The sequence below is a fragment of the Festucalex cinctus genome, chromosome 8 (assembly GCF_051991245.1).
Source record: "Festucalex cinctus isolate MCC-2025b chromosome 8, RoL_Fcin_1.0, whole genome shotgun sequence".
Classification (NCBI taxonomy): domain Eukaryota; kingdom Metazoa; phylum Chordata; class Actinopteri; order Syngnathiformes; family Syngnathidae; genus Festucalex; species Festucalex cinctus.
Window position 1 is genome coordinate 28,440,270 of NC_135418.1, and position 25,421 is coordinate 28,465,690.

General features: G+C 39.4%; 2 protein-coding genes across 3 annotated transcripts in view; both read right to left on the bottom strand.

Annotated features, from left to right (window-relative positions):
- dhrs3b (dehydrogenase/reductase (SDR family) member 3b) overlaps nt 1–25,421 on the bottom strand; it is a 224,881-nt gene that overhangs the window by 35,680 nt on the left and 163,780 nt on the right. The window lies entirely within an intron of this gene.
- Nucleotides 1–25,421, bottom strand: part of igsf21a (immunoglobin superfamily, member 21a) — a 209,204-nt gene that overhangs the window by 1,727 nt on the left and 182,056 nt on the right. The window contains exons 6-9 of one of the 2 annotated variants that reach the window (XM_077528427.1): nt 23,913–24,396; nt 11,737–11,837; nt 6,176–6,368; nt 4,590–4,628 (exon numbers count right to left, since the gene is read on the bottom strand). In XM_077528427.1, the coding sequence (XP_077384553.1) occupies nt 4,590–4,628; nt 6,176–6,368; nt 11,737–11,837; nt 23,913–24,396 (817 nt within the window). The remainder of the gene's footprint in view (nt 1–4,589; nt 4,629–6,175; nt 6,369–11,736; nt 11,838–23,912; nt 24,397–25,421) is intronic. The other variant, XM_077528428.1, reaches the window with a different exon arrangement.

Consider the following 25,421-nt stretch of genomic DNA (forward strand, 5'->3'; position numbering starts at 1 on the left):
TTCAGTTAGTTTTCTTTTTTTTAAAAAAGCTTCGTTTTTATTTTATTTCGTTAACGAAATAGCTTTTTGAATTTTAGTTTTTTCGTTAGTTTTAGTTAAATAAAATAACCTTTAATGGCACCTGTGTTTTTCGACACACTCCCTTCTTCCTTTCACCATCTCCAAACATTTTTGTTTTCTTTATTTTATTTGAGCCGAGTCAAATGCCATTTTTAGCATATGTCCGCGGGCCACTGAAAAATGGACGGGGACGGGCAACCCGGGGCCGTAGTTTGGACACCCCTGACTTAAAACATCTCCCGCCAGCAAGCCCGTAATGAACTGCTTTCGCATACGAAGCGACAGTAACGCATCATTAGCGTTGGTTAAATCGGCCCCTCTGTTATACACTGCGCATTAACAATGTAAATGAAAGGATAACCTCTCTCGCACATACAGTCTGAGCCGCCATTTTAATGAGAGGAGCGCTCGATGAAGTGGCAAATTCATTTTAATGGGCCCGGATGTATAATCCTTTTTTTTTTTTTTTTTGCACGTGAGCGACGGCCACGTTTTGTAGCGGCGCTTTTAAGCGAGCAGATGGCGAGCCGAGTCGGCGGCATGACAGAAATCGGCGAGAAGGGGAACAGACGTCAACGCTCACCTTAAAGCGGACATACTATGTTGGAGAAACGTGACTTTAATTGTATAGTAATCTCTCGCGTTTTCATAGTTGACTTTTCGCAGATTCACCAGTTTTTCTGTTGGGAACCGATAAATTGCGATTTGGTGAACTGAGTCGAACCGTCTCAATTTCAAATCATAGCATTCTTGAATCGGATCACACCCCATGTAAGATACATATAAAATAGCCTTCTATCTAATATTATGTTAAATAGAAATATTGCTGCGTCTTTTTAGTCATTGATACAGTAATTTCATAATTGATCAAATTGAAAAGATGTACTGTACTGTAAACAAAAATGAGTGTGACATTGATTTGTGTTGAGGTCATTATTCTGCCACTAGATGGCATAATTGCATTTGTAAGACATTGGTGACAGCTCAGTGCATTTTTCTTTTCGTATTAACAGCTATCTAACTTTTAACATGAAGTAACTTGTGAAATTCACATTTTTTTAATTGTGGGAATGCTGAAGCATTCCCACATATGTTATTGTGATTTTTATTTTTAACAACTACCACATAATACTTCCAATTTACAATGTTCAAATTTCAACTAAGTTCAGAAATTCACACCTCCCGGGGTATATATCGTGTGATTCCACATTACTTACAGTTATTGCACAATTTAACATTTAATATCAACTTTTCCCCATTCATTTCCAATGGGACAGTCAATGAACTTTCTCTAAGTATCACTTTCCACTCCCACTTCCATATATATAAATTATCATCATTACCAGGTGTCTGATGCTGCTCTGCGGCACAGTCGGTAAAGCGCAGTCCAGTAACCAGGTTATGATTTCATATTTTATCTCTCAATTTACTTTCAGCATTCTCACACAATTTCTCCAGAAATTGCACTTAGTCTAGTTGTCTAGCTCGCTAGAAATGGATGGATGGAGATATATATATATATATATATATATATATATATATATATATATATATATATATATATATATGACTTGTGAATTGAGCCGGGCACGTTCACCATTTGGTCCACGTGCCGCCTGACATTAATGATATCATTTTAAAATTGTGTTCGTCTGCAGCCACTCTCTGTCCTTTATTTGCTCTTCGTTGCTCCTTTTTTGTTTGCCCCTCTAGCTGTGGCTTGGGGACGCAGATTTGAATATTCAAATGCCAGGATGAGCGCGGGAGCAGGTGTGTCACAGCAAGGACAGAATCGGGTCATACGCACGCACACGCTCAGGCACGCGCGTCCGTGCGCCTCGCAACCGGTGCGTGCAGCAAAGGCCCGGGAGGTCAGCGCCGTACGTGCCCGTTCGGCGAGGGGCTCAATCGCGGGGCCGTCGACCGTCTCGTTCGGTGAGAATTTCCCGCAGTTGCCATTAAAAAGGATGCTTGCTGTGTTCGTCTCTTCAGGACTGGCAACGTTATTTTCATGACAGCCCCTTCAAATGATTCACTTTGTCACTATCAATATTTTACATTGTTGGAAATTTAAAAAAGAAAGTAATTTAGCCTTGCACTGTTATTATTGTTTTTATTATTATTATTATTATTAATTTTGATAATAATTACTAAATATGATGACTAATTTTGATGATGATGATTATTAAATATGATGATGACAATGATTAATTATGATGATGACGATAATTAATTATGATGATAACGATTATTAATGATGATGACAATTATTAATTATCATGATTATTCATTTGATGATGTTGATTATTATCAATTATGATGATTAATTATGATGATGATTATTAAGTATGATGGTGATGATTATTATTATGATGATGATTTTATTAATTGTGATGTTTAATGATGATGATGATGTTGATGATAATAATTATTACTTATGATGTGATTATTATTATTTTGATGATGATGGTGATTTTATTAATTGTGATGATGCATGATGATGATAATTATGATGATGATGATGATGATGATTATTATTATTATTAATTATGATGATGATGGTGATTAGATTAGTATGATGATTGAAGATGATTATTATTATTATTGATGATGATGATAGTGATTATTAATTATGATGATGATGAATGATGATTGAGATTAATGATGATTATTAATTATGATTATTGATGATGATGTTTAATGATGATGATAATTATGATGATGATGATGATGATGATGATTATGATTAATTATGATGATCAATTATGATGATAATTATTATTAATGATGATTATTATTATGAATTATCATGATGTTGATGATGGTTATTATTATTATTATTATTATTAATATTATTGAGTTTACCAGAGGAAGAAATCCACGTTCTAAGAAGTGATTTGCTTGCTCGGTTTGATTTTTTTTTTTTTTTTTTTTTTGTGTTTGATTGCGATTGCCTGTGATGAGTCTTTCGGTGTGTTGCAAAGCGCCCACTGGCAGAGCGAGGCCACTCCCACAAGTGTACGAAAGCAAAGCTGGCAGAGCCTCGACGCGGTCCCGGCCAAAGTGTGAAAAGCAACAGATGGCCGCACGACTCGCGTGTGTACGCCAGTCGCCTGCAAGTGGACCGCAGAGGACGCTCTCGCCGTCGGATCGACGCGCTTTTGGAAAGAGTCGCAGCGAACAACCTGTTGTTGTTGTTGTTGTTCGATGTCGTATGGCGCACAAACATATCAAAAAGTGGATGAAGGTGTGAATCACGTGCCAGATGAGGATGCCACGTGGGGATTTGCACCAAAGGAAGAAAACTGGGCCTCACTCAAGAAATTTGAGAGAAAATAATTTTTCCAAGAAGAATGTGGCGTCACATATTCCTGCCAAATTAGTGGGAGCTTGGCCGGTGCTTTTGTTTACTGACACCAACATGGTTAGGAGATGAATATTAATCCAACTCGTTTGCGATCACACATCATCCAAAGATCCCCCCCTGGAATGTTTGGGAAATTCCGATTCTGAAACCACTTTCACGGAGCAGCATAATATTTTCATATATGTCTATCATTGCCATATTTGATACATCAGTCACAATACTTTAAATTTATAACTATCAAAAATATAACAATAAACAGACATATCAAACATATTAGTATTTCCAAAAATCAAAAAGAACATTTTGCATCTATTAATAAGGATAGGCATCTTTCCTTTCTCAATTGAGGTGATCTTGCAAGGTCGCTGGGTGATACTGCCCTCTAATGGATTATCCGTGCAATGCATGTGTCAGATCATATACGTCAGGGTTTTAATGGGGCAAAAAAATATACTCATGAAATAGAGGGCTAAAAATGTCTTTTATTTAATATGATACTTTATTAAAGGCCATTTCTAGGCAACATTCATGAATAAACTCAAGATTTTGTCAGATGGATATTAAATTAGAGAATCGTATCGTATCGTGACCCCTGTATCTCGGTACGTATCGTATCGCGACCCATACGTATCGCGACCCCTGTATGCGATACGTATCGTATCGCGACCCCTGTATCGCGATATGTACCGTATCGTGACCCCTGTATCGCAATACGTATCGTATCGCGACACCTGTATCGTGATACGTATCGTATCGCGACCCCTGTATCGCGATACGTACCGTATCGTGACCCCTGTAGCGCAATACGTATCGTATCGTGACCCCTGTATCGCGATACGTACCGTATCGCGACACCTGTATCGCGATACGTACCGTATCGTGACCCTGTATCGTGATACGTATCGTATCGTGAGGTTGGCGGCAGTACCCAACCCAAGTTGGCATATAAGTACAACAGCTACATATTACTGGTAAAGCACTAGTTGAAATCTGTGCACTACTAATAGCGACCATAAGTGAGTAGAATTTTCAAATGTCAGCAGTTAGTACTAGTCGAGCAAAACCTTTCGCTCGGGCGTCAAAGCATTGGGAGTTCAGTGTTGCGTTTTGATCACACCCGCCCACTCGTAGCTTAGTCATTTGCGTGGTCGGGGAAACTTACTGTTCTGGCTCTGCGTGTTTTTCATCATGCTTGGATTTTCTGTGGGAGACAAAAAAACAAAAAAAGGTTATTTTTGACACTACCGTGTTCAGGTTCTCATCTCCAATGAGAAAGACGATAGCCTGGTAATGGAGTTGGGGAACACTGTGCACCGCGACAACTGGGATCAGTTTGTGCCTAACAACTCAAGGATTGGAGTAAATTAGGTTGTCTTTTTTTTTTTTTTTTTTTACTTTTATAAGCAGTGCATGCCAAGTGATTGCAATGTGAGGAGAAAGAGTGCCCCTTGGGTAAAAACAACGCCTCCCCAGCTATTTTTGGATGCTAAGGAGCTCGCATCTGAAGTGACGTGTCAAATGGCGCTACGGCGCGAGAAATGCAAATGCAGCCACATTATTAGGTACACATTATGGCGGTCGCCCGTTGGGGCGTTCGCGAGTGTGCTCGCAAACGCCATTGATGGACTCAAACCCTCGTTAAGAGGAGAGCCATCTCTCTAAGTGCAGTCTTAAAAAAAGAAAGCGTTGTTGAGCCAATTAGGGACACAATCTTTTATTAATCGCAATCTCGCTGCCGCAATTAATGATTCATCGGCAAAAGTGGTGGCATCAATCTCGACGGCGGGTTTTGCGGTTACTGTAGATACAGTAAATGGGATACCGTTTTGTTGAGTGATCTCATTTTTTGTGGGTACTTGAAGAGCATTAAAGCTGACTATGGTACAGTCCATTTGGCAAGTTTTTTTTTATTTTTATTTTTAATTTTTAAAGGGATTCTTGACTCATTGAACAATTTTCAGCAGTGAAATGTTAATATTTTGTCCAGACTGAATTTGCTAACATGTACAATTAATACCCTTAAAAAGTAATTTTTCTACTTGCTGTTGACTGATGATGACATCACCCGTGCTGAGGAAGTAGGTAACGGACGATCATGGCGCACCTGTTTTCGGGGTTTGGTCAGTAAACTGAGCCATGATTGGTCGTTACTTACTTCCTCAGCACAGGTGATGTCATCATCAGTCGACAGCAAGTAGAAAAACTACTTTTTTAAAGGTGTTAATTGTACATGAAAAAAAAATGAAGTTGCCACATTAACTCAAAGATTCGAGTCTCTTCTTTCATCAGGAGGAAAAAATATTTCTGTTTCTGTTTTGCAGCAATCATCATTAGAATATAGCAAATTTTCATCATTAATCACAAATCTGTTTAAAACTGTGGGGAAAACAGATTGTTGCAACATGGCCCTGGTTGATCTCTTATACTCTGCTGCCACTTGATGGCCGTTTTTGTAATAGCTAGTATTAGCTTCAACCGTTCTCTTGAGTTCAGAGGCTTTCATTAAAGCCTTCTGTATGCTCGAGATAACAAAGAACAAAAAAACGTATAAATACGTCTTTGGGACACTGGTAATATTTAAACTAGAACGTATTTATATGTTTTTGGGAGCAAATGAGTTCATTATAGACAAAATATTAGCTTTTTTTTTACTGCTTAAAATGGCTCAATGAGTCAAGCGTCCCTTTAATTAAACAATTGATTGGGACTTAAACTTGATCGCAGTTTGATCGGAACCGACAAACTCACCAAAGACTATGAGGCGGGTGTGCGTGTCGGTGGAGCCCAGAGGATTCTGGGCCGTGCAGCGGTACATGGAGCCGTTGAGCTCGGCCGGCACCCGCTCCAGAATCAGCTCCTTGCCCTCTCGCTCGGCGCTGCCGTCCAGGAGGCGGCCCCCCACGCGGGTCCAGGTGAAGAGGGGCTCCGGGAACACCTCGTTCTACGCGTCGAGACATCCGAGGATTGGGCGGTGGGGGGGGCAGAAAGAGATTAAGAGCAAAGGATGCATGAATAATACAGCCCGCCCCCACTGAATCAACCGCGAGTTAACAACATGCATTAATAATCGACACTTGAGTTTACAACAGTTGATTCCCCTCGCAGTTCCGAACCCTCCAAGTAAACAAGCCCGCTTCTAAAAATAACCACCAAGCAGATTTTCACGTGTGCCATACAGACAAGATTTCAGTGACACACACACACACACACACACCAACTCGCTTGCTACGTGCTGAAACATGGCTGGGAACAATTTGAACTGATTCAGTCTTGTTGCTCGCACTGAATTGGAGCAATCGAGTATTTCAATCGACGAGATCACGCCGGTCATATGTCGAGAAGCAGAAGGAATTTCACGACAGCTGGCTGCTCTTGACTGAGCGTGTGCAGTTTGAGGTTGGACCGAATCCGGTTTGTTTCTTCTAGAGCAGCGGTGTCAAAACTACGGCCCGGGGGGCCATTTGCGGCCCGCCGTCCATTTTTTTGTGGCCCGCGGACATGTGCTAAAAATGACATTTGACTCAGTTCAAATAAAATAAACAATACAAAAATGTTTGGAGATGGTCAAAGTAAGAAGGGAGGGTATTGAAAAAAAAGGTGCCATTAAAGGTTATTTTAATTAACTCAAACTAATGGAAAAACTAAAACTAAAATTCAAAAAACAATATTGCTACCGAAATAAAATAAAAACAAAAATGCTTTTTAAAAAACAAAAAACTAGTTTACAAAACTAATTAAAATGAACTATATTTATAGCAAACGTCCTTCGTTTTAGTCTTTGGTAATTAATTTAATGCATGAGCCTTTGGGGATGATTTTAAATGTGATTTTTAGTAGATTGATTTTTGATACAATTTTTTACAATTACATTTTTTACAATTACATTTTTTTTATTTTAAATGGGATTTTTAGTACATTTATTTTGATACAATTTGTTTACAATTACATTTTTTTACAATTACAATTTTTTTATTTTAAATGGGATTTTTAGTAGATTTATTTTGATACAATTTTTTACAATTACATTTTTTACAATTACAATTTTTTTTATTTTAAATGTGATTTTTGGTAGATTTATTTTGATACAAACCAAAGCCCATGGTGTTTTTTAAATATTGCGCACAAGTAATACACATTAAATAAAACTAAAACTAATACTGAAAGTAATTAAACTAAAACTAAGTATTTATTAAAGAATTAAAACAAAACAAAAAAACTAACAGAACCACCCTGAAAACTAATTAAAACTAACAAAATATATTTATGTGATTTTTAGTAGATTTATTTTGATATAAACCGGAATAATGACGTTTGAAAGTACAGTATGTCACACAGAAGTGACATCATCTAGCAGCAGCCAATAGAAAAGCACCAAAAGATGACGTAGCGCCCATGCTGTTTTTTTAAATATTGCGCACAAGTATTACACATTAAAAAAAAAAAAAACTAATACTAATACTGACACTAACAACCTAAACTAAAACTAAGCATTTTTTAAAGAACTAAACTAATAAAAATAACTAAAATGAACAATTCCAAAACTATAATAACCCTATTGCCATATTACAAATAAATTGGTTTAGCATTTTTCTAAATATGCAAAAGCACAAATAAATTATTTATACAATTTTGAAGACTAAACATAATTTCTCTTCATAACATTATGTGGCCCTCGCTCAAAAAAAAACAAAAAAAAAACAAAACCAAAAAAACCCGGAAGATCAACTGAGGATAGCAAACCGACTAGCGACACTCACAAACGTCCTCAACTCAACAAATAATGTTTTGGGAAGAAAATCTGTGCTCTCGCGCCGCATAAACGAGCAGCAGTGTCAAATTGAATCTCATACATAACGCAACGAGGGGGGGAAAAAAAAGGGGTAACACAGAAAATCCCGCATTGCCTAGTCGTCCTCCATAATAAATTCGCTGAAACAACGACACACCGTGGGGCTCGCTTTGCTTATCGCTTCATCTCATCTGTTGAGAAGGGCAAAAAAAATGATGTGGAAGGGGAAGTGCGGTCATTTTCTCCTTGGGAAAGCCGTTTGTGCCATTTGGTCAACGTGCGAGATTGCTCAGCATAGCCCATCACAGCAACATGGACATGACTAATATACAAAATATGTTTTAAAAGACACCGGTGTAACATTTTTTCATGGCTGATGCTATCTGCCCATTAGCCACCCAGTAGCATCAAATGACCTCATCCTGGGGGATGAGGACCACCGTGCAGAAAATTACGAAGAACCGTGAGTAATTTCATTAATTCCCAAACATGTTTTTTTTATTGCCTATATTAAAGGAAGGCTCCTTTAATTTTACATGTATGGCTTGATCGGCAGTAAATAGTTAGTTTAGCTACGAAAAATGCATAAGAGCTGAAGAATACACCCTTATATTGATTTATTTAACTTTTCTTCAACATAGAAGTACTTCCGTGTTGCAACGCCCCCGAGTGGTGACGTCACTAGTGTGTATACTCGCTTGGCGAACAGTAGTTCACGCAGACATAACAACGGGGAGGACACAAACTGTCACTTATGCCTTTGTGTATTGCAAAATTTTGCAAGGCGTCGGCAAGGAAAAACCCGCGAGACCCCCTTAAAAAAAAAAAAAAAAAAAAAAAAAAAAAAAAAAAAAACCGACATGAGTAGAAGGACAAGCAGGCGTGCGCGCAGCGAACATTTCAGGCATGAGGACTTACATACAAAATATGTTACAATTTGAGATGGGGTACGCCACACGCCTAATACTAAAGCCCAACGCAGTACCGAGTATCTTTAAAGAACCAGACGTGGGAAATAATCAAGCCGATGGAGGATCTCTGGCGGCTACTTCTGCTAGCAACACGGAGCTCACTCTCACAACAGCCGGCACAAATCGAGGTCTTACTACGGCCACTGAAAGATCTCGGAGAAGCGAAGCAAATGTAAAGCGAAAGGTAGGCATGTTTCGGGGGTGGGGGGGCATTCGTTATTATACTGCACGGACTGTTTTATTTCATAATTCATTTGAAGGTGGCCAACGCAGGGGCACGTCGGCACGTTACCGTAATGCACAGTATTAACAATCGTTGGGGCGGCTGGCTTGACTTCGTCTTTTCGAGTGGCGGCTGGCCTGACCGCAGTGGGACGCTCCGCAAAAAAAGAAAAAAAAAAACAGCTAGGGGAGGTTGGGTGCTGTAACGACGATACATTTAATTTTACTATTTTTTCTTTTTCCTGAAATATTTCGTCAGTTCCACACGTTTTGCATTGCTCGTACTGTGTGTCACATTACCTGTTGGATATTTGCTCCTCCAAGACTTTTCTTCTTCACATCTTTCATCGCAACCAAAGCTATCCTGAGAATGTCTATTTAGTATTGCCATGTTGAATGTCTGATGTTCCAGGATGCAGTTGAGATTGTCCGCAAGGAACCGATCCTCGAGTTCTTTCATTTCCAGACAGCACACATTCATTAGCGGATTGTCCATTCCTGCAGCTCCCGCACGAGCACCACTCACCCCCCGCCTGATTCACTCGTTCGTCAAAGTTTATTTTGTGCCCGAAAAGACCATCTGGCGCCACAACTTTCACATCCAAGGCAGACTTTCCTTCGGTAGAGTTATTTTGTCGTGTTGGCTCGAAGCGATAAGGTTTAATCCTTCCGGGTTTGACGCGAGATGCACGGCTGCGTTGCATAGTGCTTCCATAGTGTAGCGTTTACACACTAGTGACGTAAACATCCGGGTTATTTAGTCACGTGTAACAAACATGCCGGCGTTCGATTCATTTTAACATCGGTTTAAAAGTTATTAAATGTACATAAAAAAATAATCACGTCACCAAATTAATTATTGAAAAAGTAGCAACTTTTTGCTGCTAAAAATGGATCAATAAGTAAAGTGTTCCTTTAATGTAAACTGTAAATATAACACAAACTATGATCTGAGAACTCTTTTAGTACTAAATTGTGCAAATATAGTATTATACTGTTATTCACCATTTTTGTTGTCCTGATTTTTGTGGGCGTGGCTAAAACAGGCCCCAATTGGAGTGGTAGAGAGCCACGTTGTCTGCCATGAGTAAATGCACGGAGAGAAAGATGGAAGAACGAGGACGGCAATCGCCCCTCCCCACTCCACAAAAACAAAAAAAAACAAAAAAATCAGACCTAACAGGACTCAGTTTTCACTGCCGTAGAGCGCCTCGTTATTGGCCATGAGTACATGCGTGTCATGGAGAGAAAGTGGAAAAATGAGGAATGCAAACCACGCCCCCTCCAAAAAAACAAAAAAACAAAACAAAAAAAAGTCAAACATGACAGCCTGCACTGGCGTGGCCACTTTAGAGTGCCTCGTCGTTGCGGCATGGAAAAGCCAGTTTTGAGCATGTAGATATGAATTCACAGCTCAAATTTGTAGCTATATGGCATCAAAAAAAAGATTCTAGTAGAAATAGTCGTTTCATCTGTTCAGTGGACACTCGGGATGTAACGATATCCAAACATCACGATACGATATCACGATATGACGCTCACGATATGATAAATATCACGATATTGTGGGGAGGTTGGGGATATTTAAAAAAGGTCACAAAATTGTAAAAATTGTAAAAAAAAAAAAAAAAAAAGAGCTCATCCTAAAACAAAAATGTATTCTTCTTCTTCTTCTTCTTATTATTATTATTATGTTTTATTATTATGTGTAGATTTTAAACATAGAAGGGCCAAAACATCCCTAATGAAAATTAAATTGCACTAAAAAAACGAGCCACCAGAGGGTGCTATAACTGCATAAATGGAAATCAACCTGATTATTTTATTTTATTTTTTTCTTTACAGATGTGTTGCATTTAAATATTGTGAACATGACGACGACGATATTGTGGTAGTTTTAATATCACAATATCACGATATCGCGCCTATCGTTCCATCCCTAGTGGACACGCCCACTGATTGTGAGAATTTAAATAACAGACTTGATTTTTCATCGTCTTGAAGCCTCATTTATGTTCGCCATTTTTTTTTTTTAATCAATCAATTGTGGCAGGCTTGCTAACAACAGCCTACTTTGTGGTTTAAAGGACATTTATTTTCACTTTACAGGGACTTTCAGCGTAATTGCATAATTTCCCGAGGCGCTCGTGACGACGTCACACCTGGTTGGGAATCACTGGCCTGTGGTTTAATTGTGATAGACAACAATAAGACTCTGAAAAATACATGTTCAAAAAGAGACTGAAAAATGCGGTTCAATGGCCTAATTCCCGTCCCGACATGAGATTGAATTGTTTCACTTTGGCTTTCTATCGGCCCACACTTACCCCGTGAGGTCCTACCTGGAATCCTTGCACAGTGATGCGCACCGTGTCCCCGACTTTGGCCCTGCTGGGGGTCATAAAGAGCTTGGGGCCCTTCGGGGCAGCTGGAGGGAGATAAAAAAAGAAAAACAGAGGGAGAAAAAAGGTCATTGCAGTGAATGTGGAGAATAGCACCTGTCCTGTCACAACATTTGCTCCCAATAACGTGTAAATCCGTTTTTTTTCCAAATGTTTTAAGTGTCCCAAAGACGTATTTATACGTTTTTGTTTTTTTGTTTGTTTTTTTATGCTAGAGCATGATGCATGAGGCTTTGATGCAGCCTCTCAACTGCAAAGAACGGTTGCAGAAATGGTAGTTATTACACAAACGGCCAGCAGGTGGCAGCAGAGCAAAGGAGATCAACCAGGGCCATGTAGAAAAAAAAGCTAAATTACTTACAATTTTGAATAGATTTGTTGATAGATAATGCTAATTGCTGTCTCCAAGTCTCCAAGTTTATTTTCTGCATTTCATGAAAATTTGATGAAAAATAGGCGGATGGAAACCCACCTAATGTTGACACTTAAGGAATGGTCCAATTATGTGTTGGTACATAACCAAAAAAAAAAAAAAGAGAGCGAGAGAGATAATTCTTTTTAACTCATTTGCTCCCAATAACGTGTAAATACGTTTTTTTTTAATGTTTTAAGTGTCCCAAAGACGTATTTATACGTTTTTTTTGTTTAGTTTAGTTTTGTTTTTTTATGCTAGGGATGATAGATTTGTGAAAACTGATGAAACTTAGCTCTCTTCTAATGCTAATTGCTGCAAAACGGAAACACGTAGAAACATACTTTTTTTTCTGATGAAAGAAGAGACATTAATCTTTCTTTAGGTTGGTTCCATGCTTTTATAGCAATAGAACACAATATTCTGTGGGCCTTGCAAAATCAGTCAAAATCCAGTAAAAACAGCCGGTAGCGAATGGGATTGCGAAACATGAAAATGGCGGCGAGTGAATGAGTTAAGGTCAGCAGGCAAAAGGCAAAAGGGGAACTCGCAGGTCCCTTTATCAGAAACAACGCTGCAGGATTTATTCCACCTTAGAGAGGGAAAAAAAAAAAGGGACTAAATTGGGTGGATACTCATTACCGGAGGAGAATGGGAGCGCGGCGGGTGGAGTGTGGAGGCGGCGAGATAAGAGAACACTCATGGAGCTAATTCCCTTGTCTCGCCGCGGACAGCCGGCCCTCGCCGCCTTTTCATTTGGACCCGCTAAAACAATGCGGCGCCGGGGTTCTAATATTCCACGATTATACGGGGGTCAGGATACGTCCCGTCCCTTATGTGCTGAGTCCCGATAAAAAAATAAATAAATAAATGATTTGCATAATGTTTGGAAAGCAAAAAAAAAAAAAAAAAAAAAAAAAAACGTTGATTTTCACGGATTTTCAAGATATCCTTTCAGCTCCGGCTTCATGTGATCCGATGAACAAAGAAGTTTAACGGCGCCGCTCTCAGCGTGCGGAGCCGTTTTAAACGGATGAACTAATTAATCAGGGATGAGAGTCGAGCTGAGGGCCCGACGATCAATAACGGCACTCGTCCGCCGTTCATTTGCCGCTTTTAACTCTTAATATAAATCACATTAGGCGCTTATTTTCATTGATGGGGGGGAGGGGGCTAAGAGACAAATAAATAAAAGCAAATAAATGAAATCGCTGGACAGCTATTTATCTGGCCACGCGGGCGAATGAATTTATGCCTTTTGTAGAACTACAAGGTATTAAAAAATAAAATAAAATAAAAAATAAAAAAAAATTAAAAAGATAAATTGCACCCTTTTATTTGTTATAAAAGAGAGCATGTGAATAAATGTATCAAACTTATGGATAAAATGCATCTCAAGTGCTCATAAATTTTGCGTTGGTGGCAGGTAGAGTCCCTGAGGGTCATTTTTTTAAAGTGTCATACTATCGGAAAATATACTCTTTATGCTTCGTAAACAAATAGTTGCTTGTCTGGTGTGCTATGGAGGGCCAAAATACATAAATAAATTAAAAAAAAGTGACAATAAAACGGATATAGAAATATAATTCAAAAATTAACTACATAAGAAAAAAAATAATATAAATGAAAATAATTAAACATAAATACAAAAATTAAAAAAAAAATGAGATTGATCACTTGAATAACATTTCATGACAAATTTCATGCTGACAGTCTGCAGCATGAAATAAATAAATAAATATTAGAGCAGAGTGCTTTTATTTACGGATCATTTACTATTTAATTATATTTTAATATGTATTTTTGAATTTATTACCACATTTATTTATTTTTTATATCGTTTTTATTTTATTTTTAAATTATTTAATTATTCATTTATTTATGTATTTATTTACATGTATTTTTTTTTTTATTAGTTTTTTGATGCTCACCCATCAATAAGAAATTAATAAGGATGGGCGGGTACCGATACCAGGCATCGGTGGTGATATCAGCCTTATTTCAAGGTATCGGCGTCAGTGGCCGATATCGGCCGCCCTCTTGTGGCCGTTTTACAATCAGGAACTAGAAATTAGAAGAAGAGTAAATTGACATTTATTTCAATCATCTTTTTTTTCTATTTTATGGCATTGGTATCGACTAACCTGCCCAACACCGATTTCTGACTTGGCCCGCCATGTCTGAAATGGAAACGTTTAAGGCGATAGGTAAGCAGAGCTGCGATGAGTTTTGGTTGCTTCTTCTTCACTTTGATTGCCACGTGCACAGATCTGCGCGCTGACTGAAAAGTTATGCATGCGAAGTGCTGCTACCATGAGTGAAAATTCTCTTAATTGTGGTGAATCACTTCAACGTACTTCACTGACACCAATTACTACTTTCCTAATGCAATACCGTGACACCCTCTTGTGGCATCTTAGCATTTAAATCAAGTTTTAATTCACGCCATAATTATAACAGTCGGAATTATATCTGGAAAGTAGGTCAACCACGTCGACCAATGAAATGTTACATCTGTCAACATTTTCAAGCCGAGAGCAAACATCAACATATTTCCCCCTGGCAGCCGAGGCGTGACGTGGCCCGCCGTGTCTTCTCACGCCCGGGACGGATGGCATTTCACAGGCGACTTCTGGCAAACGGGCGAGCGCCATCCGAGGAGCTCGCGTCGCTTTCTCGCCGTGTCACGCGCGCAGCTCGTCGGGCATATGGCCGTTAAAAAAAAAAAAAATGATGATGGCCGATTTCTGGGATTCGTTCCAGTGGCGACAGTTGGCGTCCGACGTCACCCACCCTTGATCGGGGCATCGGGCGCCCGAATTGACACGGGGGCCGAATGGTTCCCACCAGGGAGTGATCCAGGACTCCCTTGGACGAGGATTATGTGGTTTGGACTTTTTAACTCATTCACTCCCAACCATTTTCACTTAACTGTTTTCCTGGATTTTGACTGATTTTTCAAGGCCCGCGAAATATTATGTTCAATTGCTATAAAAATATGGAACATACCAAAAGAGAGATTAGAGTCTCTTCTTTTATCAGGGGAAAAAAAGTATATATGTGCAGCAATTAGCAATAGAACATAGCTAAGTTTCATCGTTTTTCACAATTCTGCTTAGAACTGTGGGGAAATCAGCTTGTTTTAACATGGTCTGATTGATCTCTTATACTCTGCTTTCACTCAACCATTTTCTGCAGTAGAGAGACTGCATCAAAGCCTTCTCTATGCTCTGGCATAAAACAACAACAACAACAACAACAACAACAACAACAACAACAACAAAAAACGTATAAATACGTCTTTGGGACACTTAAAACATTTAAAATATGACGTATTTATACGTTTTTGGGAGCTAATGAGTTAAAAGTGGCATCTGGTCAACTAAAGCGTGCGAGGGCGTCAGCCGACAACTCAGATGAATCACGCAAAAGACAAACATTAAATAATAAATAATAAATGTTCAAATAGAAATATTTTGATACTAAAAGGCAAATGTGCAGGACACAGAAAGAGGGAAGCCAAAAAGCAGGGCAGCATAATGTTAAATAATTTTCCAAATCTAAGGCAAAACAAGACATGTCAGATTCAAAATATTAAATGAAGTTCAAAAACAATTCTCAAAGCAACGTGTCATGAGCACATGACAAAAAAAGTTGGAATCAAGATACGAGTGGCTGAAAGGAGCTGATTGGTTGGCACAAGGGGACCGGGCTGACGAGAAAACAGGTGGAAAAAAATAAAACTGTAAAAAAAACTGTAGCCGATTCACACAAGGTTAAAGAATCATCGAACAAGTATGATTTGTTATTTGTCTTTTACAGAAACTTGGTATTCGTGTCGCGTTTGGATGTGGATGCAGAGACCACACGGATCCAATATTTATACAACTAAAAACTTGAAAATTCAATGAAGTGATGGAGTTTAACCGCCTTAAAATAATGTATGAAGCCCATCATGAAATTTTACCAATCAACAAGCAAATCAAATTAAATAATAGATAAATACATAAATAAATAAATAAATAAAAAGGGAAAGTGAGTAAAAGTTAAGACAGATATATTTTCCAAACTTAAATACAGAACAAAACAAAAAAAATGATGTAGTTCAACTCAAGGTGTCCATTTGGATTAAAAAAAAATATATAATAATAATAATAATAATAATAATAATAATAATAATAATAATATATAAAAGCTCAATTACTGGAAAAATATACAAGGTCATGCTGTTGAATGATTTTGATTAATTGTTACCATGAAAGCATCTTGACTGCTTTCTGTCATTTATTTATTTCTTCTTCTTCTTATTATTATTATTATTATATTTTTTTCGATCAGGGGCAGATATCACAAATTTCGCTTTTTTTCTGCACCCTTTCATTCATTTTTTTAAAAGAATGAAATACAAATTTATAACATGTATACATGTATAACGAGCATATGGTGTTCCACAGGGTTCAATTCTGGGGCCTCTGCTGTTTTCATGCTATCTGCTGCCCCTGTCTGCTGACCGTGTATGGAACTCCAAACGATGGAGTATTTCTTCATCTCGCCTTCATGTGCACGGCGCTTCACGCTTGCCCAAAACAAAAGACAACGTTTTTTTTTGTTTTTTTTGGCCGCGCATCAGGTGTGCCTTGCCCCTCAACAGGTGCGTCCAGCTGCACTGCAGGCAGCAAAAGTTGAGGGGCAGCTTGTCGCATTTACTGGATGAGCGGCTTGGTTAAAGGAAAAAGAAGCTTTAAAAAAAAAAAAAAAAAAAATGCCCGACTGACGGCCGGATCAGGCGGCGGCTCCATCCAGGTGAATCCGGCCATGTAATTCCTTTCACGGCTCCGAGCGGGAACACTAAAGCCAACCAGATAAGACGTATTGATGAGTGGCCAACACTAACACAAATAACTGCATGCGTATACACACGCACACACGCGCGCACATTCTCATCCTCTATTCACATGCCAATGCCATCTGGAGCCGAGCATCTGCTCTTTGATTATCCCTGCCTGGCAAAGCCACGGCGACGCGAGGTGGAGTCGAACCCGGCCCGGCGCGTGCAATAAGACTCGCAAAACAACGTTGATATTGCAAACCTTTACACAAAAGGAGCAGCTTTTAAATATTCAGCCGCCGCCGACCGACCCGAACCCTCGTGGCCCCGGAGCGAGCGTGACAACGTGGCGGAGGAGGAGCGCTCGTTTCCAACACCCCGAGGGGCCAGCCGGCCGGCGTCCCATTTTATACGGCGAGCGCGCTGCCCTTCATGCATATTCACGAGCGTGATACGACACCGGTTCGATTGTCAGAATGTCGCTCCGTCTCTGGTGAACGATATTAAATGGCTGAAAGATTTATCACTTACGGCCCGGGGAAAAGACCGCCGATTCATTTCCTGACCAAGAGCAGCTTGCGGGAGCCCAAACGGTGCGCGTATTTTTTCGCACTCGTCACGTCACAGATACGACGGATGCGAGCGGTCGTTATTGTTGTCATTTAATGTCGACATTCGTTTTCTTCACAGTTTGAAACGATTCCAAATACCACAACACTAACATACATTATATTTCGTTTTGTGGGATTTAGCCTGTTTTTAGGGGGCGGTCCCGTTTCATACAAGTGAGCCAGAGCTCGTTCCAATCCATTTACTGATGACACAGATCTGATCGGCTTGATTCGATGGGCAGAAATTTCATATTTTATGTAAAAAAAATAAAAAATAAAAATCAGTGATGGAATGTCCTAATTTGCCAATCAATCAATCAATCAATCAATCAATCAATCAATCAATCAATCAATCAATCAATCAACCACTAAATTACTCAATCAATCAATCAATCAATCAATCAATCAATCAATCAATCAATCAATTGATCAGATCCGCAAAATTAGACCAGGATGTTCTCTGATAACTTTGTAAATAATCCAAAATTTCTCAGCCTATATCGTCAGATTGTTTTCCAATTCTTTTCCAATGCTTTAATAGTCCAATCCATATTCCATGTATTGAATGTTTTCTTTATTTTCTCCAAATCATTTAAAAGGGTGTCGATTATATGCAAATTTTGGCTATTTTTGTGCCGGTATGGTCCTAATCTTCTGTGAATCCATCCATCCATCCATCCATCCATCCATCTAGGGGTGTGAATTGCCTAGTACCTGACGATTCGATTCGTATCACGATTCACAGGTCACGATTCGATTCGATACCGATTAATCCCGATACGAATTTATAAGTCGATTGTTGCGATTTTTTTTCATTCAAATTTAGAAAATACTAATCAGTAAGCTTGTAGAGTGCAAGACTTATATGAAAATGTATTATTTATTTATCTGAAATTTCAGTCTTATAGAGGTTGTAATCTGTTTCATGTTTGAACAGCATTAAAATGAAATATTAAGGCTTAATGTTCCGTTCATATAACATTCTTCCATGCTCAAGGTGTGAATCCTAAAAAAAAAAAAAAAAAAAAAAAAAAAAAAAAAAAAAAAAAAAAAAAAAATCGATTCTGCCGATTATTGAATCGATTCGAGAATCGCGCGATGTAGTATCGCGATATATCGCCGAATCGATTTTTTTTTAACACCCCTACATCCATCCATCCATCCATTATCATCATCCATCCATCCATCCATCCATCCATCCATCCATTATCATCCATCCATCCATCCATTATCATCCATCCATCCATCCATCCATCCATCCATCATCATCCATCCATCCATCCATCCATCCATCCATCCATCCATCATCATCCATCCATCCATCCATCCATCCAATCCATCCATCCATCCATCCATTATCATCCATCCATCCATCCATCCAATCCATCCATCCATCCATCCATCCATCCATTATCATCCATCCATCCATCCATCCATCCATCCAATCCATCCATCCATCCATCCATCCATCCATCCATCCATCCATCCATCCATCCATCCATCCATTTTCTTAACCGCTTGCTCCTCACAAGGGTCGCGGGGGTTGCTGGAGCCTATCCCAGCTGGCCTCGGGCAGTAGGCGGGGTACACCCTGAACTGGTTGCCAGCCAATCGCAGTGATCGGTTATCACTTTTTTCAAAATCGCTGATTGGTGCCAAAATCCTAATTGTGTAAAGCTTTTTTTTTTTTTTTTTTTTTTTTTAAACTACGATTAGTAGCGAACAGGTTGAAGGCGAGTTTTGAAAGTGGTGGTTTTAAGGACAAAGTAAAAATTCGGTTACGCAAGTTAGACTGTTAGATCACAGTTGGACAGACGCTCAGAAGCAAACAATTAACGGCCGATTTTCACATAAACAAAAAAAAGATTGACTTGGATTTCATACAAGGTTGGTGAGCAGGCACTCCAGAAGTGCAACTATTTGTATAGAAGCCGTTCTAAAGCCAATTTTCCATCATACAAAGTCAAACAATCTTTTACGTCGGCAACCTTGACTGAGAAGATGTTTGCTCTTTTGTGATTCAAGTGTTTTGTTTTCTCCTCTGCTTAAACAATGTTCGGCATTGCAAATGCGCTCCGATTCGACGGCTCATCGTCTATTCCCTTTTCCTCTTAAAATGAAAATCAAACGTCTGATGATGAACACGATGGCGATAAACGAGCGGCTTCAAACAACTTGTCAAAATAAAAGCGGAGTTGACATTTAGCAAGAGTTTTTTTTTTAGCCGTCTTGTGGTCCCCCCCACCCCCGGCGGGTTTGTCATGGGTTTAATCACCCATGTTGCAGGGAGCGAGCTGCTAAAATATTTACTGCGCCGCGCTTCAGTCTGATGAAGACGGCTCGTGTCGTCGGCGCGCTGACTGACGCTGCTGAGTCAGTTTTGCCTGTGATGAACTACATTTCTCCTCTCGGGGGGGCCGGGACGGGACGTTGACAGCTACTGCTCTCCGCCAGGAATTATTCTGCGATGTGAGATTCCCGCTGGACAAGTAAGACCTGGCAGCAACAACAACCGAATAAAAAAAAAAAAAAAAAAAAAAAAAAAAAAAAAAAAAAATCTGGCTCGCCGTCATTAATAAAATCATCGGGTCCCATTGGAGATGTGATTTAATCATTTATCAAAAAAAAAAAAAAAAAGAGCAAAGCTGCCACACACGATTTGACCCAAGCGGATTCTAGTACGGTGAAATGGACTTCATTCCAAATCAAAAAGTCTATATTACTCATTCACTCGCAGCCATTTTCACATTTCGCAATCCCGGCTGTTTTTACTGGATTTCAATGGATTTTGCAAGGCCCACAGAATATTGTGTTCTATTGCTATAAAAACATGGAACCTATCAAAATATAGATTAAAGTCTCTTCTTTCGTCAGGAAAAAAAAGTTTATTTCTATCTGTTTCCGTTTTGCAGCAATTAGCATTAGAATATAGCTAAATTTAATATATTTTCACAAATCTATTTATAGAATTGGCCCTGCGATTGGCTGGCAACCAGTTCAGGGTGTACCCCGCCTACTGCCCAAAGCCAGCTGAGATAGGCTCCAGCACCCCCCGCGACCCTTGTGAGGAATAAGCAGTCAAGATAATGGATGGATGGATATTTAGAATTGTAAGTAATTGAGCTTTTTTTCTAGATGGCCCTAGCTGATCTCTTATACTCTGCTGCAACCTGCTGGCCGTTTGTGTAATAACTACCATTTCTGCAACCGTTGTTTGCAGTTGAGAGGCTGCATCAAAGCCTTCTGTATGCTCTAGCATAAAACAAAAACACGCATAAATATGTCTTTGGGACACTTAAAACATTAAAAAAAACACACAAAAAAACAAAAACGTATTTATACGTTTTTGGGAGCAAATGAGTTAAGAGCGGTCTCACACATTTTAACTCATTTGCTCCCAAAAACATATAACTATGTTCCATTTTAAATGTTTTAAGTGTCCCAAAGGCGTATTTATACGTTTTTTTTTTATGCTAGAGCATACAGAAGGCTTTGATGCAGCCCAACTGCAGAGAATGGTTCAATCAATGGTAGTTATTACAAAAACGGCCAGCAGGTGGCAGCAGAGTATAAGAGATCGACCAGGGTCATGACGAAAAAAAGCTGTTTCCCCACAATTCTAAGCAGATTTGTGAATAATTATGAAACTTAGCTCTCTTCTAATGCTAATTGCTGCAAAACGGAAACAGATAGAAACATACTTTTTTTTTCCTGATGAAAGAAGACACTTTAATCTTTCTTTTTATAGGTTCCATGCTTTTACAGAAATTGAACACAATATTCTGTGGGCCTTGCAAAATCTGTCAAAATCCAGTAAAACAGCCGGGAGCGAACAGGATTGCGAAATGTGAAAATGGCGGCGAGTGAATGAGTTAATAGAAAAACAATCTCAGTCAAAAATATTGCCTGGCCACATTACCAAAACAGTAATATAACTTTTAGGCTTTTTTTTTTTTTTCAGTGTATGATCTCGGCTTTATCTCAAAGATCTGATTGGTTAAAAAGTCTTTCAATTAAAAGTATCCGTGTCGAATTAAGCACCTTGCAAAAAGTTGAAACGGATTGATTGACAACGAGAACAATCAAAACTTGCGCCAAGCCTAATTCAATTTTTTTGCCAAGGCCCGTTGTCAGAAAGGCGTGTCCCTCCTGCACTAATTGAGACTCTATAGAATCAACCAAATTAGCCAGACACGGACATGCGCGGGATCCGGCGCGGGAAAAAAAAAAAAAAAAAAAAAAAAAGTGAGCGGCGGCCTCGAGAGTGACGCAACAAGAGCAGATGTTACCTCCGGCGCTCGCGCTCGATAGAAAGAAACACGATTAGCAGGCGGCATCGTTCCCATGTTATCGTATTGATTTTTTTGGAGAGCATCTCGTACGCGAGTTTCTCTTCGCTTCGCATGGATCACCACGCTCGTCTGCAGGAGAATGACGCCAACGTTTCGCCTCTTTGAAGTGTTAATTGGAAATGCTGGGAGCCATCTTTGTTTTTAGTTTAGAGAAAGAAAAAAAAAAACAGAAGGCGTTCGTGCGTTCATCTCCAGGATAAAAAACAAAACAAAAAAACAATACTTTACCACCCTAAAGTTTGACTCTTGTTTGCTTCTTCTTCTTCTTCTTGATTTATTCTTTTTGATATTTTAATCTGAACAGAAATATACCCCACTGCTATTGTTATGTCTTGTGAAAATAAATTGATGTTAAAAAAAAAAACGACGTCTGTGAGAACTTTGTGTCTGAATTGTCCTCCCACGTTTCTAATTCAGCTCGACTTCTTCAATAACGTCGCCGCGTTAACTCAATCTGGCGGCAGACAGCGCCGTGAATTGGCCTGCCAGTCACTGGCGAGGTTTTTTTTCTTTTCTTTTTTTTTTTTTTGCATTCCAAACCTTCAACTCCAAAATGCGCTCGGCCGCAACGCAATTAGTCAGCATCAGATTCGACTTGTTCTGAAGACGCGGTCATAAGCGGGAGATAAATGGGAGAAACAAATGGAGCCTCTGTTTTTTTGTTTGTTTTTTAACTATTGCGTATATGCCACGGAAGAGGCGGGACTTCCAACTGTTTCCGGTTTCTGTTTGCGACGTTCGCTTCCGCCTTTGTGCCCTTCGGTTGCGCGTTCCCGTCGACGGGTGCGTCTGTCTCAGATGTTCGAAGCGTTTCAGAGAGCATATTTGTGTATATTAGGGGTGTAAATTGCCTCGTATATGGCAATTCGATCCGTATCGCGATTCGATTTGAAACCGATTAATCCCGATAGAAATCTGCATTATTGCGATTTGTTTTTGTTTTTTTTGTTTTTTTACTCAAATTTAGAAAATACTAATCAGTAAACTTGTACATATACACTGTAAGATTTGCATGATAACGTATTTAACTGAAACTTCAACACTTTTTAACAAAAAAGGTTGAAATCTGTTTCTCATGTTTGAAAACAGCATTAAACTAAAAATATTAAGGCTCAATGTTCTATTAATATAACATTCTTCCATGCTGAAAATGTGAACCCTAACCCTAAGTAAGGCTTTTTTTTTTTTTTAAATATTTCCATCAAAATTGATGCTTAAATATTAATTCAGCCGCATATTGAATCCATCCAAGAATTACGCACTGTAATATCACGATATGTTGCCGAATTGATCTTTTTTAACACCCCTAATGTATATATATATATATATATATATATATATATATATATTGGTGCTGTCAATTGATTACAATTTTTTTTAACTAATTCATTGCCCAATATTCCGTAATTAATCATGATTAATCACATTTTTCTACTTCTACTTTATTTTTTCTTCAAAGCTAGCAACAGATATATACAAAGAATTTAACTGCTAAATCGCTAGCAGCCATAAAATGAAAGTAAAAAAATAAACCGTCCTTGAATAGTTTATCATGCCACCGTGGCACGTGTTAAAAACCATTAACAAATCGTCTTTTGTGGACAAATGCACAAGCTTAGATTTTATATGAATTGCACATTTTACCCTCGTTTGGAAGGTATAAGCAGTGATAAACTGGGGGTTCACTCTATTCCTTGGTCCCAAGATGGCGCAAAGCAATATTTGTACATTAGACATGGCTATGGCCTAAGCACAAAACGGTGAAAAGGTAAGGTAACGAATAACATAGGGTCCCCCAAAATTCTGCCAAATTCACAATTTACTGAATTTTTTGCCCCCATCTCATGTCTGCGTCGCTGTATAAATGTTAGCAACAAAAGAAAAACAAAACATCCTACCCAAGGTGACTTCGGTCTGCATGGGCATGGAGAGCGCCGGGTGTTTGACCTCGCAGCTGAACAGCGCGTCGTTATCCAGCTGTGGGTTGAGGGTCCACGTGAGCCGCGCCTGCACCACCACCGAGCCGTCGCTTTGCGGGATGTGCGTGTGGCTGAAGTAGTACAGGGGGTCGGTGCTGTGGACCCAGCGGGGGAACTCCCGGCTCACCACCGTCTCCGGGATGACCTCCGTGGCGGGGCTGGGCTCCGAGGCCTGCAGGCCCTGAGTGTGGACGCGCTGCGGCCGCTCCGTGTACAAACGCGCCGAGCGGCTCTCGGGGTCCAGCAGGGAGAGCGAGCGCTGTAGCTTGGTCTCGTCCAGGTCCCGGCTGATGAGCGGCCGGGCTCGCTGGAAGCCCGCCGAGCCGCCGCCGCCCTGCTCGCCGGCTGACGGCTGAATGTAGGAGATCACTTCGATCAGCTCGCCGTCCCGCTTGAAGTACACCTTTGACAGAACATGGAAAACAGAGGGGTAAACAATGACTGCTTTGTGAATTCGTTTTCTGGTTGATCTCTTATACTCTGCTGCCACCTGCTGGCCATTTTTTTGTAATAACTACCATTGCTTTATGTGACTTCTTCAGGTCAGAGGCTGCATCAAAAACTTTCGGTATGCTCTAGCATTAAAAAACAACAACAACAACAAAAATAAGAACATTTTTGGCACCATGGCGATATTTAAAATAGAACGTGTTTATACGTCTTTGGGAGCAAATGAGTTAATTTCCAATTAAGGATGCTACGAAAGTCAATTAGTCTGTTAATCAGTCTGTCGTATGATACGACAAGTCTGCAGGAGCGTAAACAAATGACAGCGTTCATCGAGCCAAACTGCAGCTGCATTCAAATACTGTTGGACATTTCAAACTCAGACAGAAAAAAAAGTCCATCAATGCAACAACTGTTAATAATTGCAAATATCTAAATTCCTATAATATTTACCATAGAAAAACAGGAGCACCTTTACTAACGTCCCTTTTACGAGTCAGTAAATTATTAAAAAACAAAAACAAAAAACAAAACACTTAATTCTATACTGTGATATATAGCGTTACCGTGCAGGAATGCAGTTTATATCGTGATACGAATTTTAGGCCATATCGCCCAATTATCAGCTGCTTGACCGGGAGTTGGTCAGGGTAAAAACCCAAGATGGACGACTTCCTGTTTAATTTCAAGCATGGATCGTACTTTTGAGTACGTCTTATGATAGACACGTCCAAACAATTTTGTGAGAATTGGTGAAAATACACACAAACAGTTTCACATAGATACGAGTGTTTGCAAAAAAATTGAGCTTGTTGAAGCTCTCAAAAAGGCGATTCATTTGTATAAATAATAACAATAGATGCAGCGATTCCAAGACAGCTTTTGCGTCGCTTGTTGCTCAGGGCTTAATTACATTTTGGACCGCTGACTGCGAGGAAAGGATGCCAGCCGCTCCAAACAAAACAACACTTGTTTGGAGCT